This window comes from Lycium ferocissimum, chromosome 1 (assembly GCF_029784015.1).
Source record: "Lycium ferocissimum isolate CSIRO_LF1 chromosome 1, AGI_CSIRO_Lferr_CH_V1, whole genome shotgun sequence".
NCBI lineage: Eukaryota > Viridiplantae > Streptophyta > Magnoliopsida > Solanales > Solanaceae > Lycium > Lycium ferocissimum.
The window spans coordinates 35,131,686-35,158,050 of NC_081342.1; the positions used below are offsets into that span (position 1 = coordinate 35,131,686).

At 43.1% G+C, this 26,365-nt stretch overlaps 1 protein-coding gene across 1 annotated transcript; it reads left to right on the forward strand.

Moving 5' to 3' along the window:
• Nucleotides 1-20,822: 20,822 nt before the first annotated feature.
• LOC132064170 (uncharacterized) lies at nt 20,823-22,392 on the forward strand. The gene is made up of 4 exons (XM_059457073.1): nt 20,823-21,000; nt 21,125-21,198; nt 21,946-22,179; nt 22,327-22,392. The coding sequence occupies exons 1-4, from the start codon at nt 20,823-20,825 to the stop codon at nt 22,390-22,392; spliced, it is 552 nt and encodes a 183-aa protein (XP_059313056.1).
• Nucleotides 22,393-26,365: the final 3,973 nt, after the last annotated feature.

The window sequence follows — 26,365 nt, forward strand, 5'->3', positions numbered from 1 at the left end:
AAGAAATATCCTACTCATGACTTGGAGTCGGTAGCTGTGGTTTTTGCGTTGAAGATTTGGAGGTACTATCTCTATGGTACCCATTGCGAGGTATTTATTGATCATCACAGTCTTCAACATGTGTTTACTCACAGGGATCTTAATTCTAGGCAGCGGAGATGGATGGAGTTGCTTAAGGATAATGATATTACTATCTTGTATCATCCTGGTGAAATGACCTTCCCAGTCGTTATGGAAAATCTAAGATCACCCTCCTAATAAAACCCTTCCAAGGGTAGAACCAGCTGATAGAAACTTAAATGTAGAAGTCTAAGAACTAAAAACTTTACTTGTTTGTGATTATTATTTAGTTGTATTGAGTCCATTGGGGGACGATGTAGGAAATAAACCTCCGTTAGGGATTCCAAGGCCACAGATGAGTCCGTATGGTGTTTTTACATTAATGCGCATGTTTTGTTTGTTTTTGTGAGGCCTCACATGAAGTTTTGTGTTGTAGAGTGAAAAACTAGTGAGAAATATCGAGCTCACTGACTCGGGTTGTCGCTGCGGAGGACAAAGTCTCACTTCAGAGAGTCCACAGTAGCGACGGACCGGTCGCTGCTGTGAGGTAAAGAGAAAGGGGGTGTCTGCTATGGCGGACACTGGACCGTTGTCGCGCTTGTGCCACAGCGAGTCTGTGATTCACCATAACATAAGATTGGGGATAGTCGGTATCCGCTATAGCAGGCCCTTTCCCGCTATAGTGAGACCGCTACAGCAGATAGAACAACCGCCACAGCGGTCGACGGGGGTAGAATCCCAGTATTTAAGACACTTAGTCGAAATTCTTTATTCATAAAACTCCAAAACAGTTCCCAAGGAGCACCTAGGGCGAAATTCTACGGCTAGGGCAAGAATATTCCTGAGAGGTACGTCTCAACCCTTCCTTCCTTCATTACGCATTCATCCCTAAGATTATCATCATTCTAATAGGTCTACAATGGTGAATTGAGGACTAGCAACCCTATAACTTAATAGACCTTTAATAGTTGGTGGGTTATGAATATTATTGTGTGATTATCATCTAAAGGCTTGGGTTATCACTTTCTAATCAAGAATTGAACCGTTAGAAACATGAACTAAGTGAATGGAGACTTAGAGTTTCATAAAGATTGTAGCTTGACCATGAAAATTTCTTGTAAGAGACAACTAGATTGAATAACCTTATGAATTGATTGTTTATGGTTTCTAAGGCCAATGTTAGGATGATTTACCCCTAGTAAGCATTCACCCATTAGAAAAGGCTAAAGTGGAAGGGTGTTCATTGAATTGATATTGTTGACTAGAGTGTCGTGAGTTATTTTGCATCTTAATAGCTAGACTTTAAGCGTTCCGAGGCATTAAGGAAACGAAAGGCTATAGTGGAATGATTCACATTGTTCCAGCTCTCCAGTTGAGGCAGGTTACGGCTTACTTGAGTTAGACTTTGATAAGTTGATTGTATGCGTTATTTGATTGATAGGAGAACACATGTCTAGTCTTCAGGCAAAATATGTGGTTGGAATTCCTATACGATATTGATTGAGTGACAACGTGGGCTAAAGGCCATTATTCGATGTATGGTGATCTATAGTTTGATGAAAATTGTTCTGAGAAGTTAATATGATCTTCTTAATGAAAATGACATATTACTTGATAATAGCTTATTAAATGTGATCAGTGACTGAGTAAGTGAGAATGTTGTTGTGAGGTTTATTCCATTGCTTGCTTCCGTTGACTTAATTGTTAATATCATTGGTGGACTTGATTGTTATTTATCTGATTATATGCTATTGACTGGTCTGTCTATTAATTGATTTTATGATTCATGCATGATACTAATCTTAGTCGACCTATGATATCTACCGGTACATAGTATTTGTACTGATACTACCATGCTGCATTCTTTTCGGGTGCAGATTGTGATCCCGAGACTACTACTCGACCTCATATTTAGCTGGATGCCATTCTTGTGATTAAGGGTGAGCTTCTATCTGTGCTAGGCCGCCCGAAGATCTTCCTTTATTAATGTCTATTCCATTCCAAGCATTGATGTTTATTTATTTAGACTGTATGGATTCCTTAACCATATTTTTTATTAGAGTCCTTGTACGGTGACTTTCGAATTTTGCGGTTGTAATAGTTAGGACATTCGCATTTACATTATTGTTTATGGCATGATCACTTTTGACTTAATCTTGCATTTAATTTATTGTGAAATGATTGAATTGGATAAGTAAAAATAGACTTTGTATGAGTAGATGGTTAAGCGTATTGGTTTGCCCACTAAGAGTTAGTGTGGGTGCCAGTCATGGCGGGTCGGGTCGTGACAGAGTTGGTATCAAAGCATTAGGTTCATCGATCTCATCGTACAAGGACATGTCTAGTAGAGTCTTGCGGATCGGTACGGAGACGTTTATACTTATCTTCGGGAGGCCACCAGACACTAGGAAAATACCCTTCCTTTCTTTCTTTCGTGCTACTTGTTTCCAATTGGTATCCGGATGATTCAAATTGGTATCTACCTATCCTTCATTCTCTCGCAGATGGTGAGAACATGCGTGGCAGCAGCCAGAGGTAGAGGTGGAGATAGAGTAGCATCGCAGTTGGGGGCGGAGTTCTAGTAGTTGATCCCGTGCCTCCGGTGGCCGCTAATGAGGCTACGAAAAATACAGCCACACCAGCTCATCCAGCGGTAGTGCCAACTCTGCCAGGGGATGCAGCTGCTCTGGTTTACTAGATGCGATGGCTCAAGTACTGAACTGGCTACACGGGTTGGCACAGACCGAAGCGATACTGGCCGTTCTAGCAGGTAGGGGTGCAGGGATAGCAGTCCCAGTTCCAGACATTGTTCAGGCTCCGGGAGTTCAGCATGCCACAGCCATGGCACCTCACATAGATGAAGTTTCGGGTTTCGAGGTATTTTCGAGTCCAGTTGCGGGGCCGGTGATAACCAATGAGGAGCATGATTTATTTTAGAGGTTCACTAAGATGAAGACTCCAATTTTCTATGGTACTGAGTTAGAGGATGTGTATGAGTTCATTATAGATTGTCAAGAGAGGCTCCATAAGATGAGGGCGACGGACAAGTATGTGTTCAGTTTGTATCTTTTCAGTTCTTAGGTGATATCAAGTTGTGGTTGAGGGCATATATGGAGTGCGAGCTAGCTGGATCACCTCCATTGACTTGGGTTCAGTTTTATTCAGTGTTTTTGGTGAAGTATGTTCCACATACTTTGAGAGATAGAAAGAAGGATGTGTTTGGTTATATTGATCAAGGGAACTCATCTATTGTTGTTTATGAGTCTTGTTTCCATTCCTTGTCCCAATATGCTCTTCAGTTGTTCCCTACTGAAGAGGAGAGGATCAGATATTTTGTGAAAGGATTGAACACTGAACTTCAGCTATCAGCTTTTCAGCTTGTAGCCACCAGGGCTTCATTGCAAGAGGTAATGGAACATTTCCATGTTGTTGAGGGGATTAGACAGGAGGGTTATGCAAAGCAGGCAGAGAAGCCTGAAAACGTAGAAATTTCAGCAGCTCCTTCTCTAGGGGTAGAGTTCTTAGGTGTATTCAGGGCGTCCGGTTCAGTCCGCTAGGCAGGTGTTTGTTGGGGGCCCATCAGGGGCTAGTCATTATTCTTTAGGTAATCATGGGGGCGCACAGCCTAGCTACCCAGAGAATGGGGGTCATACCACTTCATCAGCTTCTGTTCAGCGATCTACGCTGGACCGTTCCTATTACGAATGTGGTGAATAAGGGCATTTTAAGAGGTTTTACCCCAGACTAAGATAGGGTGGCCAGGGTACTCAATATCAGGCTTCCCAAGATCCATTCGCACCAAATAGGGGAGGCAAGGACTGTGTACAAGCATGGTGGGGCATCCACACAGCGGATAAGTGTGGCGCTCAGCCTAACCGTGGCGAATCTCAGGCAGACATAGATGGACAGTAGCCCGGCAAGGGCGGGGCTCTCACTGGATGAGGTAATTGTAATAGTTCACAAACTACAGGAGGGCGCGATCACTTTTACGCCTTTCCAGGCAGACCCGAGGCTGGGGCCTCCGATACCGTCATCACAGGTACTATCTCAGTCTGTGGCAGGATGGCTTCTGTTTTATTTGATCTGGGTTTTACTTTTTTTATACGTGTCTTCATATTTTGCTGTGGGTTTGGATGTGATTTGTGACACACTTGATGCCCCTATCCATGTATCTACTCCGGTCGAAAATTTGGTGGTGGTAGATAGAGTTTACCGTTCTTGCACCGTTATGTTTATGGGATATAGTACTTGAGCGGATTTAATGATCCTAGACATGGTAGACTTTGATGTCATCTTGGGCATGAGTTGGTGTTACACCTCGAAAATTTCCCCTTAGCGTACAGTGAATAGACTAGCGAGGGGTACGACGTATACGAGGCTTGGATAAGTAAGAACTAGCATGTGATGACCCTAATTAAGATCTCCAAAGACATTAGACTTGAAGAGGGGAATTGTTAAGAGAAGCGAGTTATAAGTTGAGAGTATCGGATAAGAAGTATGAGTATTAAGTTAATGACGTATAAATGATGCCCCAAGAAAGAGTTATAACGTACCTTAGAATGATATTGATGTATTGAACAAGTGTTAAGAAGGTTCAATAAGGATCGGAGATCAAAAGAGTTATAACGTACCTTTGGTATATATATCTGTATATTCATGTTTGGGCATGACGGGGTCCTGTCCCGTTCAGATGTCTAGTATTCTAGTAGAGGCTCGTAGATACGCAGTGTGGGTAGTACGGTCCCCTGGCTTGTTTGTATATGCATGTGTATATATATATCATTTTGGGATAGCCGAAGGGCCTACATTTATAAAAGCAAATGTATTTCAGAAAAATGACAGTTTTATATGATCATGAGCATATAGTATGAATGATAACGAGATAAGCGCAATATGAGCGGTGTTCGGCGGTTAGCCCCGGATGCCCGTCGCGGCCCGTAGCTCGGGTCGTGACAGTATGGTATCGGAGCCAGTTCAGTCCTAGGAAGTGTCTACGAGCCGTGTCTAGTAGAGTCTTGTTTATGGTGTGTTGCGCGCCACGCTAATAAACAAGAGGCTACAGGACATTTAGGAAAAATGGCCATCTTTCTTCATATGAGATCGTGCGATAGAGCCGAGTATAAGATTTAATCCTCCCTAATGAGTATGTTGTGATTTCAGAAATGTCACCAAAAGCTAAAGCCGCCCAGAAGGGCAAGACTACGACAAAGAGGCGGGCAGAAAGAGAGCCGCCTATGAATGTAAATGAGGATGAGTCACATAATGAGGCTTTATCTAATGCCTCCACTACTCCGCCTATTACGGAAGAGCAAGAAGGGGCTTCTATTCCAGTTCCTCCACCGGCTACTTCGGGTCAACAAGTGACCGAGGCTATTAATTTATTGACTCAGTTGGTTGCCGCTCAGGCACAAAGACAGAATGCGGGGTCAAGTGATCGCTCAGCTAGTACGAGAGCCTGTGACTTCATGAGCCTAAATCCTCCGGAGTTCTTTGGGTCAAAGCCGGATGAAGATCCACAAGGCTTCATTGATGAGATGCTAAGAACGTTGCGGATAATTCATGCTTCTGAAACTGAGTCAATGGAGTTAGCATCGTATAGACTCCGAGATGTGGCAGTTTTATGGTACAATAATTAGATGGCATCGAGGCAAGAAAATGCGCCTCCTCCCGTGTGGCAAGAGTTCGTTGATGCCTTCATTCGTCATTATTTGCCACCCGAGGTCCGCCGAGCTAGAGCGGATAGATTCTTGAATTTGAAGCAAGGGAATATGAGCGCTCGAGAATATAGCCTTCATTTTAATTCTTTGGCTAGATATGCTCCTACAATGGTGGCCGATATGGGCGACAGAGTGCATAGATATGTGAGTGGCTTAGGGACACATTTGTTCAAGGACTGCTTACTTGACTTCATTGCAAGACGGGATGGACATCTCCCGCATTCAAGCCCATGCCCGAGAATCTTGAAGCAACAATCTCCACAAAGAGGTGGACGTGATGTTGATAGAGGGCCAAGCAAGAGAGCTAGATCTATGGGCACGGCCGTGATTATAGAGGGGGATCGAGGCGTACATTTTTTAGGCACTCGAGCCGGTCGAAGCCGACTAGTGCACCTCCCGAAGATGCGGCACGAAGATTTGATCGCTCTTTTTGTTTAGGACAGGGCCAGAGTTCAAGGGCCCCAGGTTCACAGTTCGGGGGAGATTATAGTCAGAGGAGACCCCCAGTACCGCGATGCAACAAAGGCGGTGGTTAGATTACGGACAAAGGTCTTAGTCGAGGGTTCAGATGCTTGTTACACTTGTGGCCAGGTAGGGCACATGATGAGAGATTGCCCATCGATGAGTGGCAGAGTTAGGACCCAGCCCACAGGATCAGTAGCAGGATCTTCTTCAGTACGTCCTACAGGTCAGACTTCTCAGACCCCAGCAGGCCGAGGGGGAGTATCTACTTCAGGTGCCACACGGCCAAGACCGCTATATGCATTAGCCGGACGATAAGATCTTGAGTCCTCCCCAGATGTGGTCACAGGTATATTGACTGTGTCCTCTTATGATGTATATGCATTGATAGATCCGGGATCTACATTATCATATATTACTCCGTATGTTGCAAATCGTATTGGGGTGAAACCCGAGCCGATCAAACCTTTTGAGGTATCTACTCCGGTTGGTGATCCCGTGATAGCTAAGCAAGTATATAAAGATTGTATAATTGTGATATGTGATCATCAGACCAAAGCCGATTTAGTTGAGCTAGAAATGCTAGATTTCGATGTTATAATAGGTATGGATTGGTTGGCCTCCTGTTATGCCAGTGTTGATTGTCGGATGAAGTTAGTTCATTTTCAATTTCCGAGAGAGCCCGTGCTTGAATGGAAAGGTAATACAGCAACTCCGAGGGGTAGGTTTATTTCCTACCTTAAGGTAAGAAAAATGATAGCCAAAGGATACATCTATCATCTAGTCCGAGTTCATAATACGGAAGCGAGTCTCTCAACTTTTCAATCTGTTTCGGTAGTAAATGAGTTCCGGACGTATTTCCCGATGAACTTCCAGGCCTTCCTCCGTAAAAGAGAAATTGACTTCGCCATTGATGTGTTCTTGGATACTAAACCCATTTCTATTCCTCCTTATCGGATGGCTCGGCAGAGTTAAAAGAGTTAAAGGCCCGGTTGAAAGATTTGCGTGAGAAGGGTTCATCGGACCAGGCATCACCGTAGGGAGCGCCGCTTTTGTTTGTAAGGAAGAAAGATGGCTCCCTACGAATGTGTATTGATTATAGGCAGCTGAATAAAGTGACGATAAAGAATAAGTATCCTCTTCCAAGAATTGATGATTTATTTGATCAGCTACAGGGTGCCAAGTGGTTTTCCAAGATAGATTTGAGGTCAGGTTATCATCAAGTAAGAGTCAGAGAAGAAGATATTCCTAAGACGGCTTTTAGAACAAGATATGGCCATTATGAATTAGAGTGATGTCGTTTGGGGTGACAAATGCGCCCCGGTGTTTATAAATTTAATGAATAATGTGTTTAGGCCTCTCTTGGACCTATTTGTGATAGTCTTCATTGATGACATTCGGTGTATTCTCGTACGAGTCGAGCAGCGCGTATCACTTGCGAATTGTTCTCGAATCCTCCGCACTCGAGAGTTGTACGCTAAATTTTCAAAGTGCGAGTTTTGGCTAAATTTTGTGACATTTCTGGGCCATGTGATTTCGGATGATGGCATTAGAGTTGATACTCAGAAAATAGAGAAAATTCTGTGAAGACTTGGCCAAGACCTACGACGCCTACAGAAGTTCGTAGTTTTCTGGGATTGGCAGGCTATTATAGGAGATTTGTAGAGGGCTTTTCATCTATCTCAGCCCCATTGACGAAGCTAACCCAGAAGTCAGTAAAATTTCAGTGGAATGACGCTTGCGAGCGTAGCTTCCAAGAGTTGAAGGACAGGTTAACCTCAGCTCCAGTTTTAACACTTCCAGAAGGGCCGGATGGCTATGTTGTATATTGTGATGCTTCCGGTGTTGGGCTAGGATGTATGTTAATGCAGCATGGAAAAGTCATTGCTTATGCTTCGAGACAGCTACGGAAATATGAAAGAAACTATCCGACCCATGATCTCGAACTGGCTGCAGTTATCCATGCATTGAGAATGTGGAGACATTTTTTGTACGGCGTACATGTCGATATCTATACAGATCATAAAAGTCTCCAATACATTTTCACCCAGAAAGAATTGAATCTACGACAGCGGCGGTGGTCAGAATTATTGAAAGACTACGATGTTAATATCTTATACCACCCCGGAAAAGCCAATGTAGTAGCAGATGCGCTGAGTCGCCGATCGATGGGCAGTTCATGTGAATTTCCCCCAGAAAAGAAAGAAATGGTTCATGAGCTTCATCAGCTAGCTAACCTTGGAGTACGTATAATTGATTCAGGCGATGCAGGAGTAAAATTAATAATCCCACAGTTTCATCCTTGGAAGCGGAAATAAAAGAGCACCAGTACGAGGATCCCAAATTAGAGTATTATAAAGGTGTGAAATTTCCAAAAGAAAGTTCACCGTTTGAAGTTTCGACAGACGGGGTTCTCAGGTATCAGAATAGATTATGTGTTCCGGATGTTGCGGGACTTCGTCGCCAAATTAGGAAGAAGCTCATTATTCGGCGTATTTTATCCACCCGAGAGCGACAAAAATGTATCATGATCTTAACTTGATGTATTGGTGGGATGGCATGAAAAGAGACATAAGCGGAATTTGTAGCCCAATGCCCAAATTGTCGGCAAGTGAAGATAGAACATCGAAGCCGGGAGGGTTATTACAAGCAATGGAAATTCCTACGTGGAAATGGGAGTGATCAATATAGATTTTATTGTAGGGTTGCCCCGTTCCCGAGGCAAGTATGATTCTATATGGGTGATCGTGGACGGACTCACAAAAGCGGCTCATTTTCTCCCGGTCGAACTACGTACTCAGCTGAAGATTATGCCAGGTTATACCTTAAGGAGATTGTAAGGCTTCATGGTATTCCAATATCTATCATCACAGACCGAGGAGAACAATTTACAGCTAAGTTTTGGAAATCCTTTCAAGAAGGTCTAGGTACTCAAGTGAAGTTTAGTACAGCATTCCATCCACAGACTGACGGACAGGCCGAGCGTACTATTCAGACCTTTGAAGATATGCTAAGGGCATGTGTTTTAGATTTTGGTAGTAGTTGGGATGACCACTTACCCCTAATCGAATTTGCCTACAACAATAGTTATCATTCCAGTATCCAAATGGCTCCGTATGAAGCATTATATGGAAGGAAATGTAGATCTCCAATTGGATGGTTTGATGTCGGAGAAGTACAATTAATAGGCCCCGAATTGATTCGAAAAGAGAAAAAGTCAAGGTGATCCGAGATCGATTATTGACAGCCCAAAGTCGCCAAAAATCTTATGCGAATAATCGCCGGCGAGATTTAGAATTTCAAGTTAATGATTGGGTGTTCTTGAAATTATCACCAATGAAAGGGGTGATGAGATTTAGTAAGAAGGGAAAGCTAAGTCCTCGATACATTAGAGCCTACAAAATCATCCGCAAGGTGGGTCAAGTAGCCTATGAATTAGAATTGCCTTCCGAGCTTGAATTAGTTCACCCAGTATTGTGCCAGTAGATGATGTTCAGATCATAGAAAAGCTAGCTTATGAAGAAGCGCCTATTGCCATATTAGACAGGCAAGTACGAAGGCTACGAAATAAAGAAATAGCTTCAGTCAAAGTCTTATGGCGAAATAACAATCGGGAAGAGATGACATGGGAAACGGAAGAAAAGATGAGATCCACATACCCGCACTTATTTCAGCCCTCAGAAGAAATCTATGATGAAACTTCGAAATGATAAGGTATGTATGCTTTAATTTTATGTATACGGGTCGTGTGTGGCCAATTTATAATGTTGTTATGTTGTAGCCCTGTGAGGCAATTATATTATGGGTTGTTGTGGCAGGATGGTATCGCCATATTATAAGGGAAACTCTGGCGAAATTTTTCTAGAATTCCTAGCGATTTAACATTCGAGGACGAATGTTCCCAAAGAGGGAAGAATGTTACACACAAAAATTTCCCCTTAGCGTACGAAAAGAATAGACTAGCGAGGGGTACGACGTATACGAGGCTTGGACAAGTAAGAACTAGCATGTGATGACCCTAATTAAGATTTCTAAAGACATTAGACGGAAGAGGGGAAGTTGTTAAGAGAAAGCGAGTTATAAGTTGAGAGTATCGGATAAGAAGTATGAGTATTAAGTTAATGACGTATAAATGATGCCCCAAGAAAGAGTTATAACGTCCCTTAGAATGATATTGAAGTGTTGAACAAGTGTTAAGAAGGTTCCATAAGTATCGGAGATCAAACGAGTCGACGAAACAAAACTCGGAAAACTGGGTAGACATACGGCCAGACATACTGGCCGTATAAAATCTACTGGACGTATCTCCAGCCGTAGATCCAGCCCAAAGAAGACATAACTCACTGGACCAAATATACGGTCCAACATACGGTCAGTAGATTTTATACGGACCGTATGTTGGTCCGTATATTTCCATCGGACTGAATTGCATTTTATATAAGGGACCATTCTTCATTTCATTTTCATTTCCCACTTCACCTCCACACTCTAAGAAAGCTCTAGAACACTCCAAATACTTCATCCATGAGAAAAACCATAGAAATCAAAGATCAACAACAAGAAATCAAGAGAATCAAGTGAAGGAAACCCATTAAAAGTCATCCAAGTCAAGAAATCCAAAGAGAGATAAAATAGGGTTTTGGTGCTAAGGGTGAATCACCATTCCAAGCTTATTCCTCCATCATCTAAGGTAAGATTCATGACCTTTACATGCTATTTGAAGTATTTATAAGTTGAGATTCATGGATTGTAGAAGAGTACCACAAGTGGGTCATCAAATGGATGAAAAATGTCATTATTGGATAGTAGTTGGATTGAATCATGGAAATGAATATGTTGATGTTATAAATACGTTATAAATGACTTATAGAACATGAAATGAGTGTTGGATACGAAAGCATACGACGATGGATTTTTAGTCATAAATATGGGAAATTGAGGTGAATTACGAAATACGAATCATATGAATGAATGACGATTGTTGTTAGTGATATTGTGATGATTATTATGAATGTTGGGAGTTGATATGAAATATGGCGGAAAATAGTATAAACAAAGGAAATGCTGCCCGAATTTCTATAGCCTTAGTAAGTATGCTTTCACGATGATATAGCTAATGTCAATACGAATTTCATTGAAGGTAAACGAGTGCACTAAAGGAGAACGAACAAGCGATAGAATAGCATAACGACAAAGGTATGTGAGGCTAGTCCTTTCTTTCCAAGGCATGAGTCATATGGCATGAATTTCCTCCTTTACTATGAATGTTCCTATCTCTAAGAAAGTAAAGATCCTCACTCATGAATAGCTATACGAGATAAGAGATACGAGATGAGTACGATGATGATAACAGTAAGCTAAAGTCTAGAAATGTCATAGGCTACGATATAATGCTCCTAAGAAGTTAATGATGTAATATATGTAATCTAATGATATTGATCACTATGTACACTCACCTTATGCTTGTTCCTTCAAGGTGAGGCAGAATATGTAAGAATGCTCATAACGATCTCGGGGGTCCACGACCTTACGTCACCCCGATCAAGTACGAATAGTTAATAGTCTCTATGCATGTATTGTAATAAGTATATGATGTCAAGCATACCATGATGGGTTATGATAAGCATATTATGATAAGCATGTTATGATAGGCATGATGTAATGAGTATATGATGATATCTCACCGCGCCTAAATGGCGGGGCGATCCGCCAAGGCGGGCGACTATACACACCATGGCCAAATGGCATGGCGTACACACTAGTGGGCGGCATGAGATAATATCCCGGACGCGGGGATGCCTGGACGTAGGCTAATGATGATGCTAATGCTAATGATTATTACACCGTACCTACATGGTCGGGCAGTTTATACATTTATGCATATATGAGATGATGATGAGCATGAAAGTAAGCCAGTATGTATGATGTACTTTATGATTCGATCCGTTAAAGATTGCTCCTTCGATGCCTCCTTATTTCATTGATGATTCATTATTGTTTATGCCTCGTATACTCGGTACAATATTCGTATCGACGTCCTTTCTTCGGACGCCGTGTTCATGCCCATTGCGAGTGACAGGGGGTGACCCGCATTCATAGGAGCTAGCGATTCGAGAGCACTCCATTTTCCTGGAAGTGCCACGCTTTTCTTTTTGGTATATATATACGTATATTCATGTTTTGGGCATGACGGGGTCTGTCCCATCCATATGTCTAGTATTCTAGTAGAGGCTCGTAGATACGGTGCGAGGGGGTAGTACGGTCCCCTGGCTTGTTTGTATATGCATGTGTATATATATATATCATTTTGGGATAGCCGAAGGGCCTACGTTTATAAAAGCAAATGTATTTCGTAAAATGACAGGTTTTATATGATCACGAGCATATAGTATGAATGATAGCAGATAAGCAGTAATATGAGCGGTGTTCGGCGGTTAGCCCCGGATGGTCGTCGCGGCCCGTAGCTCGGGTCGTGACAGTTGGTTATTCCCGCATTATGCGATTCTAGATTGTTATTCTAAAATAGTTACCTTAGCTATGCCCGGGGTACCTAGACTTAAGTGAAAAGGTAACCTTAGTCCCCTGCCTAAGAAAGTTATATCCTTCATTCGTGCTAAGAAGCTAGTAGAGAGGGATTGTTTAGCTCATTTGGCACATATATGTGATACCAGTGTAGATACTCCACCTATTGATTCAGTTCAAGTGGTATGCGAGTTTGCGAATGTGTTTCCCGCAGACTTGATAGGTATGCCACCTGACTGTGATATTGACTTCTGGATTGATTTAGACCCAGGGACTCGTTCTATCTTTATTCCACCCTATAGGAAGGCGCCAACAGAGTTAAGGGAATTGAAAGAGTAGTTGTATTACACCCCCAAGTTTCGGTACATTGAGATTTATTAGGAGTTAGCTAGTTAACTATAGACACCGGAGTTATTGTCGAAAGGATGCAAGATCATTGATGCTCGTTTTGCAATACAAGAGTCCGAGTTCGTGTAATAGGTTATGGAAGGAAAGTTAAGGACAAGGCCATTTTTCGATTTTTATTTAATGCGCAAGTCGATTATAAATATTATTGCCATGGAATATTAAGGGCAAACTTGGAATTCGGAAATTATTATTAGTTCATGGAAATTATTAGCTCATGACTTCTTTAAGAAGCCAAGTGGCCGTGGGTCCCACCCATGGTTGGCTAATTATCTTAAGCCATGAAGATGTACATGTGGTCATCTTATATTTGAAGGATTAAGTGTGCATGTAGACAAGATGACAAGGCAAGCAAGACCATTAGTTATCTTTGATGACTTAAAGAAAATTCTAGAAATTTGGAGGAAAAGAAAGAAAAAAAAAAGATAAAAGGGGGAACATGGCCGGCCATGTGCCCATTTATACATATATATATGTGTGATGGTCAAGGAAAGACCACACTTCATCATTTTTCTAGAAATTTCAAGAGAGTTGGAAAAAAAAAATAAGCTAAGCCATTCGGCCAAGCATTGAAACCGAGAGAGAGAGAGAGGGAGTGATCAAAGGAAATAATTCTCTCTAGCAATTCAACTCATTGGAAGGTGGAGAACAACATGGAGTGGTTGTTGGAATAAAGAAGAACAAGGATCTATTCAAGAACAAACCCTAGATAGGTGAAGGAACCAAGTGAAGAAGGTAAGGTCCAATCTTCTCTTTCATGTGTTATGAATGGTTGTGCATGCTATAGTATGTAGAAAATGAATGGAATTCATGAAAACATGCATGTTGGGGGTGTAGCCGTGTGTAGGAGTGTTGGCCGTGTGGTATGTGTAGTGTAGAAGGGATGATGAATTCATTTTACTTAGTCTTGTAGTTGTGTTTGTTGTAGATTCTATGACGAAAATGAATGTTTGATGACTCATGTTGACGTTGCAATTGTTGCGGGCTGTTTTGGAAAGTAATATGATGTTAATATAGGTTCTTATATTCATAAGAATGATGATTGTTAGCATGCGGATTGTTGAGTAAGATATGATTGTGTCGTTCATATGGCCCACTTAGTAGCACGAATAGGATACATGATAAGAGGTGCCGGTAGGATACTATCGGGCACCCGTCACGGCCTTTGGTGGGGTCGTGACAAAAGTGGTATCGATCGCCGTCCTAGGGGTTTTCTATGAGTCGTGTCCCAGAGTCCGTTTTATGGGTGTGAAGCGCGCCACACTTATAAACAGGAGGCCATAGGCATTTAGGAATGATCGAACTTCTTGCACTCTAGATCGCGCGATAGAGCTATGTTACCAGATTCCTTGGTCTTCTCTAATCGTTTGCTATGATTTCAAAGAATACCGTGGAAGAGAAAAAGCTACGGCGGCCCAAAAGGGCAAGGCCACGGGTGGCCGAGAGAAGAGTTGAACGGGAGCCACCCTGGAGGTAGAAGAGGGCGAGTCTCATAACGAAGCCCCTCCTCGTACTTCTCGTGTCCACCGGCAGTCGGCGAGAGCAGAAGCCCCTCCACCGGTACCGCAGTTCCACGGCCGGCTCGGAGCCGGCGGTGGCGAGAAGCTGTTCGATGGCCGACCCAATTGGTTGCCGCGCAACTCGCCGGCAAGGTCCGGCCAAGGTGATAGCATGGCGCGAGTACGAGAGCCCGCGATTTCATCAGCCTACAATCCTCCCGAGTTTTTATGGTTTGAAACCCAGCCAGGGACCCGCGGGGCTTCATAGACGAGAAGATCGAGAATCTTGCATATAATACATGCTTCGGATACGAGTCGAGAGAGTTGGCTTCGTATAAAGGTTGCGGGATGTAGCCGTCCAAAGGGGTATAATGCTTGGATATCTTTGAGGGGAGCCAATGCACCTCCTCCGGTTGGCAAGAGTTCACCGAAGCATTCTCGCTACATTATTTACCACCGGAGAATGCACGACGACCCGAGCCGATCGGTTCTTGAATCTTAAGAAAGGGAATATGAGCGCTCGGGAGTACGACCTCCGATTTAATTCTTTGGCAGTGTGTTCCCCCGGCCCATGGTAGCCGATATGGGAGACCATGTGTATCGATTTGTGAGTGGGTTGGGGCCACATCTAGTTAAAGACTGTTTGACGGCTTCACTACATGATGAGATGGATATCGCTCGTATTCAGGACCATGCCCAAAACCTGGAAGAACGGCGACCGCGAGAGTGAACGTTACCCCGATGAGGGCGCGAAAAAAGGCCGATCTTCCGAAGCTAGCGGTGAGTATAAGCGAGGGCGACACAAAGAATATTCCGGGCATTCGGACCAATCGCAGCCGCCGCACCTCCTCGATTCCCGAGTAAAAGATTTGATCGTCCTCTCTATTAAGGACCGAAGCAGAGTTCAAAGGCTTCGTGGTCCCGGTACGCAGTCGATTCTAGTAGGGCGAGGCCACCCCTACCACGGTGTACTCGGTGTGGCAGGCCGCACTCTGGGCAGTGCCGCGTAGATACAGGTGCCTGTTTTACTTGTGGTCAAGTTGGCCATTTAATGCGGGATTGTCCGCTGAGGTATGAAGAAGATAGAGCTCAGGCCGCCGGATCGGCGATTGGTTCATCATCGTCCGTGCGCCCTCCTGGACAAGCATCCCAGACTCCGACAAAGCCGTGGCCGGCGAGGTGGAACACCTGGGGCTCGTGCGGTCCCCGAACCGTATATACGCACGGCGGGACGGCAAGATCGTGAATCTTCCCGTACGTGGTCACGGTATACCGTCGGTATTCTCCTATGATGTATATGCGTTGATTGATCCGAGGTTCTACTCGTCGTATATTACTCCCTATGTTGCTAACCGTGTTGGGATGAAACCGGAAACCAATTATGCCTTTTGATGTGGCTACACATTCGTAGGAGACCCGTTGCTTGGCCGATGGGTATATAGGGATTGTGTGATCACGGTTTGTGATCGTCGTACTACTGCTGATTTACATGAGTTAGAGATGCTAGATTTTGATGTCATTATGGGAATGGATTGGCTAGCCTCCTGTTACGCTAACGTTGATTGTAGAACAAAGGCAGTCCGATTCCAGTTCCCAGGGGAACCATTGTTAGAATGGAATGGCAATACGGCATCCCCGAGGGGTCGGTTTATCTCCTACTTCAAAGCAAGAAAGATGATTGCCAAAGGCTACATTTATCATTTGGTTCGGGTTCAAGACATAGAAGCAGAACCACCAACCTTTCAATCCGTCCCTGTGGTAAATGAATTCCCAGACTAGCTTCCAGGTTTACCGCCAGAGCGGGAGATTGAGTTCACTATTGACGTGCTACCTGATACTAAGCCCATATCTATTCCCCCATATCGAATGGCCCCTGCAGAACTAAAGGAGTTAAAAGCGCAATTGAAGGATTTGCTCGAAAAGGCTTTATTAGGCCAAGCTCGTCACCATGGGGAGCACCGTGTTATTCGTAAGAAAGAAAGATGGTTCCTTAAGAATGTGTATCGATTATAGGCAATTGAACAAGGCGACCATAAAGAATAAGTACCCCTTCCAAGGATCGACGATTTGTTTGACCAACTACGTGGTGCAATGGTTCTCGAAGATAGATCTAAGATCGAGGTACCATCAAGTGAGGGTTAAGGAGAGGAGGACATTCCCAAGACGGCTTTCAGAACAAGATACGGCCACTATGAGTTTTGGGGTAATGTCGTTTGGCCTGACCAACGCTCCGGCGATATTTATGAACCTAATGAATAATGTATTCAGGCCTTTTCTGGATTTGTTCGTGATCGTGTTCATTGATGACATTTTGGTGTATTCCCGATCAGAAACGGAACATGTAGACCACTTGCGTACTGTTCTTGGAATCCTTCGAGCTCGTAAGTTATATGCCAAATTTTTAAAATGTGAATTCTGGCTAAATTCGGTAACTTTCCTGGGCCACATCATTTCTGCTGATGGTATTCGGTGTACTACGAAGATTGAAGTCCGTGAAGAATTGGCCAAGGCCAACAACGCCTACGCGTAGGTCCGTAGTTTCTTGGGTTTGGCCGGTTACTATCGAAGGTTTGTAGAAGGATTTTCTTCCATCGCAAAGACCATTAACGAAGCCGACTCGTAAGGCGGTTAAGTTTCGCGGACGGACGCGTGTGAGCCAGCGGCTTCGAATTGAAAAATAGGTTGACTTCGGCCCCCGCCACACTCCCCGAAGGATGATGGAGGGCTTGGTTATTTATTGTGATGCTTCGTGTGTCGACTAGGTTGCGTGTTGATGCGATGGCAAAGTAATTGCCTATGCCTCACAAGCGCTACGAAAACACGAGAAGAATTATCCTACCCATGACTTGGAATTGGCTGCGGTTATTCACGCACTAAAGATATGGAGACATTACCTATATGGTTTCCATGTGGACATTTATACAGATCATAAGAGCCTCCAATATATCTTCAAACAGAAGGAGCTGAATTTACGCCAAAGACGGTGGCTAGAGCTGTTAAAGGATTATGACGTTGATATCCTATATCATCCAGGGAAAGCGAATGTTGTAGCGGATGCTGTTAGCCGTAAATCTATGGGTAGCCTGACAGATATACAACCAGGAAGCAGGGAGATGGTTCGTGAGATTTACCAACTAGCCAGCCTTGGAGTCCGTTTGGCTAGTTCTGGAGATAGTGGGGTTTCTCTCAGGGAAGTTGCTGAGTCCTCTATTATAGAAGAGGTAAAGAGATGTCAGTACGAGGACCCTGTTCTGGCACAGTATAGAGATATAGCTCTTCAAAAGGAGAAGACCCCATTTGAAGTGACACCCAACGGAGTGCTATGGAATAGAGGAAGATTATGCGTGCCTAATGTTGCCGGGCTACGACGACAGATCATGGGCGAAGCACATCATGCTCGTTATTCTATACATCCGGGTCAACAAAGATGTATCATGACCTTAGATGCTTATATTGGTGGGATGGCATGAAAAGAGACATAGCGAGTATGTTGCCCAATGTCCAAACTGGCCAACAAGTTAAAATAGAGCATCGAAACCCTGAGGATTACCGCAAGCCATGAGATCCCCACCCGGAAATGGGAGGCGATTAATATGGATTTCATTGTAGGCTTGCCTGCGTTCCGCGCAAATACGATTCTATATGGGTGATAGTTGATAGGCTCACGAAGTCCGCCACTTTCCGCCGGTCGAACGACGTATTCGACAGAAGACTATGCAAAGTTATACATCAAAGAGATAGTATGACTCCACGGGTTCCGTTCAAAGTCTATTATTACGGATAGAGGGGCGCAATTTACGGCTAATTTCTCGGAGATCCTTTCAAGCAGGTTTGGGAACGCAGTGAAACTCGATAGCATTCCATCCGCAAACCGACGGACAAAAAAGCAGCGCACTATCCAAACCCTTGAAGACATGCTAAGGGCATGCGTGCTAGATCTTGAGGCAATTGGGACGATCACCCTCGCCACTTATTGAATTTGCGTACAACAATAGCTATCACTCTAGTATTCAAATGGCCCCATATGAAGCTTTGTACGGGAGAAAGTGTAGATCGCCTATTGGATGGTTTGAGGTAGAAGAGGCACAGTTAGTAGGCCCAGAACTGATTCAACAAGCGGTAGAAAAGGTCAAGCTTATTCAAGAACGGCTACTAACAGCTCGTAGTCGTCAAAATCCTATGGACAACCGTCGGTGAAACTTAGAATTCAAAGTCAATGATTGGGTGTTCACGAAAGTATCACCGATGAAAGGGGTGATGAGATTTGGTAAGAAAGGGAAGCTCAGTCCTCGTTATATTGGGCCTTACAAGATTGTGCGCAAAGTGGGCCGAGTAGCATATGAGTTGGATTTACCCCTAGAATTAGAATCAGTCCACCCAGTATTTCACGTATCCATGCTACGCAAGTGTGTTGGAGATCCTTCCCGGATTGTCCCTGTGGATGATGTACAAGTCACGGAGAAAGTGTCCTATGAAGAAGTACCGATTGCTATCTTGGATAGGCAAGTCCGAAGGCTTAGGACCAAGGATGTAGCTTCGACCAAAGTTTTGTGGAGGAATAACAAAGAAGAAATGACTTGGGAAGCCGAGGAAGAAATGAAGTCCGGTACCCGCATCTATTTCAAATCCGAAAGACGCAAAACGGAACCCTCGCACCTTCATCAGTATGTAATGTTTCTCCAAAATGATTCCTTGATCGAATTTTGGGTGGTTGTGATAGGATGATAATAGTACAGTTATAGGAAAAGCTCCAGTATGTTTTTAAGTCCCTAAGAGACTAACATTCGAGGACGAATGTTCCTAAGGGGGGAGGGATTATTACACCCCCAAGTTTCAAAACATTGAGATTTATTAGGAGTTAGCTAGTTAACTATAGACACCGGAGTTATTGTCGAAAGGATGCAAGATCATTGATGCTCGTTTTGCAATACAAGAGTCCGAGTTCGTGTAATAGGTTATGGAAGGAAAGTTAAGGACAAGGCCATTTTTCGATTTTTATTTAATGCGCAAGTCTCTTATAAATATTATTGCCATGGAATATTAAGGGCAAACTTGGAATTCGAAAATTATTATTAGTTCATGGAAATTATTAGCTCATGACTTCTTTAAGAAGACAAGTGGCCGTGGGTCCCACCCATGGTTGGATAATTATCTTAAGCCATGAAGATGTACATGTGGTCATCTTATATTTGAAGGATTAAGTGTGCATGTAGAACAGATGACAAGGCAAGCAAGACCATTAGTTATCTTTGATGACTTAAAGAAAATTCTAGAAATTTGGAGGAAAAGAAAGAAAAAAAAAAAGATAAAAGGGGGAACATGGCCGGCCATGTGCCCATTTATACATATATATATGTGTGATGGTCAAGGAAAGACCACACTTCATCATTTTTCTAGAAATTTCAAGAGAGTTGGAAAAAAAAAATAAGCTAAGCCATTCGGCCAAGCATTGAAACCGAGAGAGAGAGAGAGAGGGATCAAAGGAAATAATTCTCTCTAGCAATTCAACTCATTAGAAGGTGGAGAACAACATGGAGTGGTTGTTGGAGTAGCAAGAACAAGAATCTATTCAAGAACAAACCCTAGATAGGTGAAGGAACCAAGTGAAGACGGTAAGGTCCAATCTTCTCTTTCATGTGTTATGAATGGTTGTGCATGCTATAGTGTGTAGAAAATGAATGGAATTCATGAAAACATGCATGTTGGGGGTGTAGCCGTGTGTAGGAGTGTTGGCCGTGTGGTGTGTGTAGTGTATAAGGGATGATGAATTCATTTTACTTAGTCTTGTAGTTCGTTTTTGAGTAGATTCTATGACGAAAATGAATGTTTGATGACTCATGTTGACGTTGCAATTGTTGCGGGCTATTTTGGAAAGTAATATGATGTTAATATAGGTTCTTATGTTCATAAGAATGATGATTGTTAGCATGCGGATTGTTGAGTAAGATATGATTGTGTCGTTCATATGGCCCACTCAGTAGCACGAATAGGATACATGATAAGAGGTGCCGGTAGGATACTATCGGGCACCCGTCACGGCCTCTGGTGGGGTCGTGACAAGTTGCAAGATCTCTTGAGTAAGGGATTTATTTGCACGAGTGCCTATCCTTAGGGTACTACCGTGTTATTTGTTAAAAAGAAGGACGGGTCTATGCGCATGTGCATTGATTATCGTCAGCTGAATAGGGATACTATCCAAAACCAGTATCCCATCCCCCGTATTGATGATTTGTTTGATGAGCTTCAGGGAGCATTTGTGTTCTCTAAAGTTGACTTATGGTTAGGGCATCACCAGTTAAAGATTCGAGCAGAAGATGTTCCTAAGATAACCAACCGTCAAGACTAGGTATGGACACTATGAATTCTTGGTTATGTATTTCGGGCTTACTAATGCCCTAATTACATTCATGGATTTGATGAACAGTGTTTTTAAGACCTATTTAGATTCTTTTGTGCTAGTGTTCATTGATGATATCCTGGTGTATTCTAGAAGTAAGAAGGATCATGAGAAATGTTTGAGGATTGCTCTTAGGGTATTGCGGGAAAAGAAGTTGTATGCTAAGTTCTCCAAGTGGGAATTTTAGGGGTCTTTTGTTCCCTTCTTGGGGCATGTGATTTCGACGGAGGGTATTATGGTGGATCCGCAGAAGATTCAGGCAGTCATGGATTGGGCTGGGCCCACATTAGTAATCAAAAATCGTAGTTTTATGGGTCTAGCTAGTTACTATCATCGGTTTGTAAAGGGGTTTGCCTCTATTGCTTCTTATTTGACCAGTTTGACTCAGAAAGAGGTACCGTTTCAGTGGTCCGACCAGTGTGAAGAGAGCTTTCGAAAGCTCAAGACTTTGTTGATGACAACTCCTATTCTAGTATTGCCCGTGAAGGGCAAGCATTTTGTTGTTTATTGTGATGCTTCATGCTCTATTTTGGGTGTTATTTTTATGTAGGAAAAAAAGGTGATTGCTTACGCTTCTAGACAGTTGAAAGTGCATGAGAATAACTATCTTACTTATAACCTTGAATTGACAGCAGTGGTGTTTGCGCTGAAAATCTAGAGGCACTACTTGTATGGAGTCCGTTATGAGGTGTACACTGATCATCGCAGCTTACAACATGTGTTCACTCAGAGGTATCTGAACTCTAGGCAGCGGAGATGGATGGACTTGTTGAAGGATTATGACATCACCATTCTATATCATCCAGTTAAGGAAAATGTGATGGCTGATGCGTTAGATAGGAAGTCAGCCAGTATGGGGAGTTCGGCTCATTTGGGTTCTTAGGAGCGTCTATTGGCTAAAGAGGTCCAGACTCTGGCTAACAGTTTTTTGAGACTGGCTATGTCTAGCACGGGTAGAGTGTTGGCTTGTGATGAGGCTAGGTCATCGTATCTAGAGCAGATTAAGGCTAAGCAGTTTGAGGATGCTAAGTTATATAAAATTCATGACAAGGTGTTGCGCGGTGAGTCCAAGGAGGCCATGATCGACGAAGAGGGGGTGTTGCGGATTAAGGGGCGAGTTTGCGTTCCAGGTATGGGTGATTTGGTCAAGACTATTCTAGCATAGGCTCACAGTTTTACAGAGATCTGAGGCAACATTACTGGTGGGCTAGGATGAAGCGTGACATAGTGGATTTTTGTTGCTCAATGATTAAACTGTCAACAGGTGAAGTATGAACATCAGAGACCTGGGGGTACACTTCAGAAGAGGCCCATTCCTGAGCGGATGTAGGGAAGAATAACAATGGATTTCGTGGTTGGTCTTCCAAAGACGTCAGGGAAGTTTGATTCTATATGAGTTATTGTTGACTGGTTGACTAAGTCTGCTTATTTTATTCCGGTCCAAGTGACGTATAATTCAGAGAAGTTAGCCAAGTTGTACATCAGGGAAGTGGTTCAATTGCATGGGTTTCTGATTTCCATCAACTCTAACAGGGGAACTACTTTTACATCGAATTTCTAGAGGACTCTACAGGCCGAGTTGGGCACTAGGTTGGACCTTAGCATAGCGTTTCACCCTCAGACTGATGGGCAGTCTAAGCGGACTATTTAGGTTCTTTAGGATATGCTTCGGGCATGTGTGATAGATTTTGGTGGTCACTGGGATCCATTCTTACCATTGGCCGAGTTCGCGTATAACAATAGCTACCACTGGAGCATCGACATGGCTCCATTTGAGGCTTTGTTTGGGAGGAGGTATAGGTCCACTATTGGTTGGTTCGATGCATTTGAGGTGAGAGCTTGGGGTATGGACCTTCTTAGAGAGTCATTAGAGAAGGTGAAGGTGATTCAAGCTAAGCTTTTGGTAGCACAGAGCAAGTAAAAGGAGAATGCTGACCGAAAGGTCTTAGATCTTGAGTTTATGGAGGGAGAACAAGTTCTGTTGAAAATTTCACCCATGAAGGATGTGATGGGGTTTGGGAAGAGGGGCAAGCCTAGCCCGAGATTTATTGGGACATTTGAGATTCTCAAGCGTATGAGGGAGGTAGCTTATGAGTTGGCTTTACCTCAAGGCTTATCAGGTGTTCATTCGGTATTTCACGTTTCGATGTTGAAGAAGTATCATGGCGATGGTTTGAACATAATCCGTTAGAATTCGGTCTTACTAGATGAGACTTGACTTATGAGGAAGAGCCTATTGCAATCTTAGATAGAGAAGTTTGCAAGCCGAGGTCGAAGGAAATAGCATCCGTGAAAGTTCAGTGGAAGAATCGTCCTGTTGAAGAAGCTACTTGGGAAATAGAACCGGATATGTGTAACTTATACCCTCAGGTCTTAACCGAGACAGGTACCTTTTCCCCTAGTTCCCTTTTCCTTGTCCATTCAGGGACGAATGGTGTTTTAATTGGTATCTGACTTAACGATCATCTCGGTTGTTATGGAAAATCTAGGATCACCTTCCCAATAGAACCCTTCATACGGTAGAACGAGATGATAGAAACTTAAATGTAGAAGTCTAAGAACTGAAAACTTGGCTTGTTTGTGATTATTGTTTGGCTGTATTGAGTCCATTGGGGGGTGACATAGGAAATTAAACCTCCGTTCGGGATTTCGAGGCCATGGATGAGTCTGTATGGTGTTTTTACATTAATGTGCATGTTTTGTTTGTGTTTGTGAGCCCTCGGATAAAGTGTTATGTGGTAGAGTGAAAAACTGGTGAGAAAAACTGAGCTCACTTGTTTGGGTTGTCGCTACGGTGGAAAAATTCCCGTCGCAGCAAGTCCGCGGTAGCGACAGGCCCGTTGCTGGCCAGAGGGGAAGAGAAAGAGGGGTGTCCGCTATAGCGGACACTGGACTGCTGTGGCACTTACGCCAGAGTGAGTCCGTGATTCGCCACAAAGGGAAGATTGGGGAATTATGGTGTCCGCTACGGTGGGCCCTTGCCGCTATAGCTAGACCGCTGTAGCGGACAGAATGACCGTTGCAGCGGTTGACGGGGGCAGAATCTCGATTTTTACAATACTTAGTCTGAATTCTTTATTCTTAAAACTCCAAAATAGTTCCCAAGGAGCACCTAGGGCGAAATTCTAAGGCTAGGGCAAGAATATTCCTGAGAGGTACGTCTCAACCCTTCCTTCTTTCATTATGCATTCATCTCTAAGATTATCATCATTCTAATGGGTCTATAATAGTGAATTGAGGACTAGTAACCCTAGAACTAATAGACCTTTAATAGTTGGTGGGTTATGAATATTATTGTGTGATTATCATCTAAAGGCATGGGTTTTCGCTTTCTAATCAAGAATTGAACGGGTTAGAGGCATGACTAAGTGAATGGAGACTTACGGTTTCATAAGGATGGTAGCTTGACCATGGAAATTGCTTGTAAGAGACAACTCGATTGAATAACCTTATGAATTGATTGTTTATGGTTGTTAAAGCGAATGTCAGGATGATTTACACCTAGTAAGCATTCACCCATTAGAAAGGGGCAAAGATGAAGGGTGTTCATTGAATTGATATTGTTGACTAGAGTGTTGTGACTTATTTATCATCTTAATTTCTAGACTTTGAGCGTTCCAAGGCATTATGGAAGGGAAAGGCTATAGCGGAGTGATTCACATTGTTCCAGCTCTGCAGTTGAGGTAGGTTACGGCTTACTTGAGTTAGACATTGATTAGTTGATTGTATGTGTTATGAGATTGATAGGATAAAGCATGTCTAGTCTTCGGACATAATATGTGGTTGGAATTCCTATACGATATTGATTGTATGATAATGTGGGCTAGAGACCATTATTCGATTTGTGGAGATCTATGATTTGATGGAAATTATGGTGAGAAGTTAATATGATCTTCTTGATGAAACTTACATACTACTTGATAATCGCTCATTAAAAGTGATCAGTGACTGAGTAAGTCAGAATGTTTTTGTTAGGTTTATTCCATGGCTTGTTCCATTGATTTGATTTTTAATATCATTGGTGAAGTTGATTGTTAGTTATCTGATTATGTGCCATTGATAGGTCTGTCTATTTTATTGATTTTATGATTCATGCATGATACTAATCATAGTCGGCCTATGATATCTACCAGTACATAGTGTTTGTATTGATACTACCTTGCTGCATTTTTTTTGTGTGCAAATTGTGATCCAGAGACTGCTACTCGACCTCATATTTAGCTTGAGACCATTTGCTGACAAATTGAGGGTGAGCTTCTATCCGTGCCAGGCCGCCCGAAGATCTTACTTTATTTAACGTCTATTTCCATTCCACACATTGATGTTTATTTATTTCAGACAGTATGGATTCCTTAGACATGTTTTGGATTAAAGTCCTTGTATGGTGAGTTTCGGATTTAGGGGTTATAATAGTCAAGATGTCTACATTTACATTATTGTTTATGGCATGATCACTTTTGGCTTCATCTTGCGTTTAATTTATTGTGAAATGAATGATTTGGCTAAGTAAAAATGGACTTTGAATGAGTAGATGGTTAAGCGTATTGGTTCACCCACTAGGAGTTAGTGTGGGTGCCAGTCATGGTAGGTCGAGTCGTGACGCCTGGAAAGGTAAATGTGGTAGCAGATTCCTTGAGCAGGAAATCAGCTAGTATGGGTAGTTTGGCTTGTTTGATTGTGTCAAAGCATCTGTTGGCCAGGGAGGTTCAGACTCTGGCTAACAGCTTCATGAGGCTTGATGTGTCTGATTCGGGCAGAGTGTTGGCTTGTGTTGAGGCGAGATCATCATTTCTGGAACAGATTAAGGCAAGACAGTTTGAGGACATGAGCTTGTGCAAGATTCGTGAAAAGGTTTTGAGCGGTGAGGCCAAGGAGGTCATGATTGATGATGAGGGCTTTCTAAGGATCATGGGGCGTTTCTATGTCCCTCGTGTTGATGTCTTGATTAGGAAAATTTTAGAGGAGGCTCATAGTTCTATATATTCTGTTCATTCTGGTGCCACCAAGATGTATCGGGATTTGAGGCAACATTATTGGTGGGCTAGGATGAAGCGTGATATTGTGGAGTTTGTTTCATAGTTCTTAAATATTCAGTACGTAAATACGAGCACCAGAGACCAGGGGGTATGCTTCAGAGGATGCCCATTCCAGAGTGGAATAGGGAGAGGACAGCGATGCACTTTTTTGTTAGACTTCCGAACACCTTGGTAAGTCTAATTCGATTTGGTCATTGATGATAGATTGACCAAGTCTGCCTATTTCACACCAATTCAGATCACCCATACTGCACAAAAGTTGGCCCA

Coding starts and splice junctions, on each gene's coding strand:
- LOC132064170 (XM_059457073.1), top strand. CDS start 20,823: ATGTGCATTGATTATCGTCAGCTGAATAGGGATACTATCCAAAACCAG. Junction 21,001..21,124: donor TGTTCCTAAGATAACCAACC/GTCAAGACTAGG, acceptor CTTTTGTGCTAG/TGTTCATTGATGATATCCTG. Junction 22,180..22,326: donor TGTTGCGGATTAAGGGGCGA/GTTTGCGTTCCA, acceptor AACTGTCAACAG/GTGAAGTATGAACATCAGAG.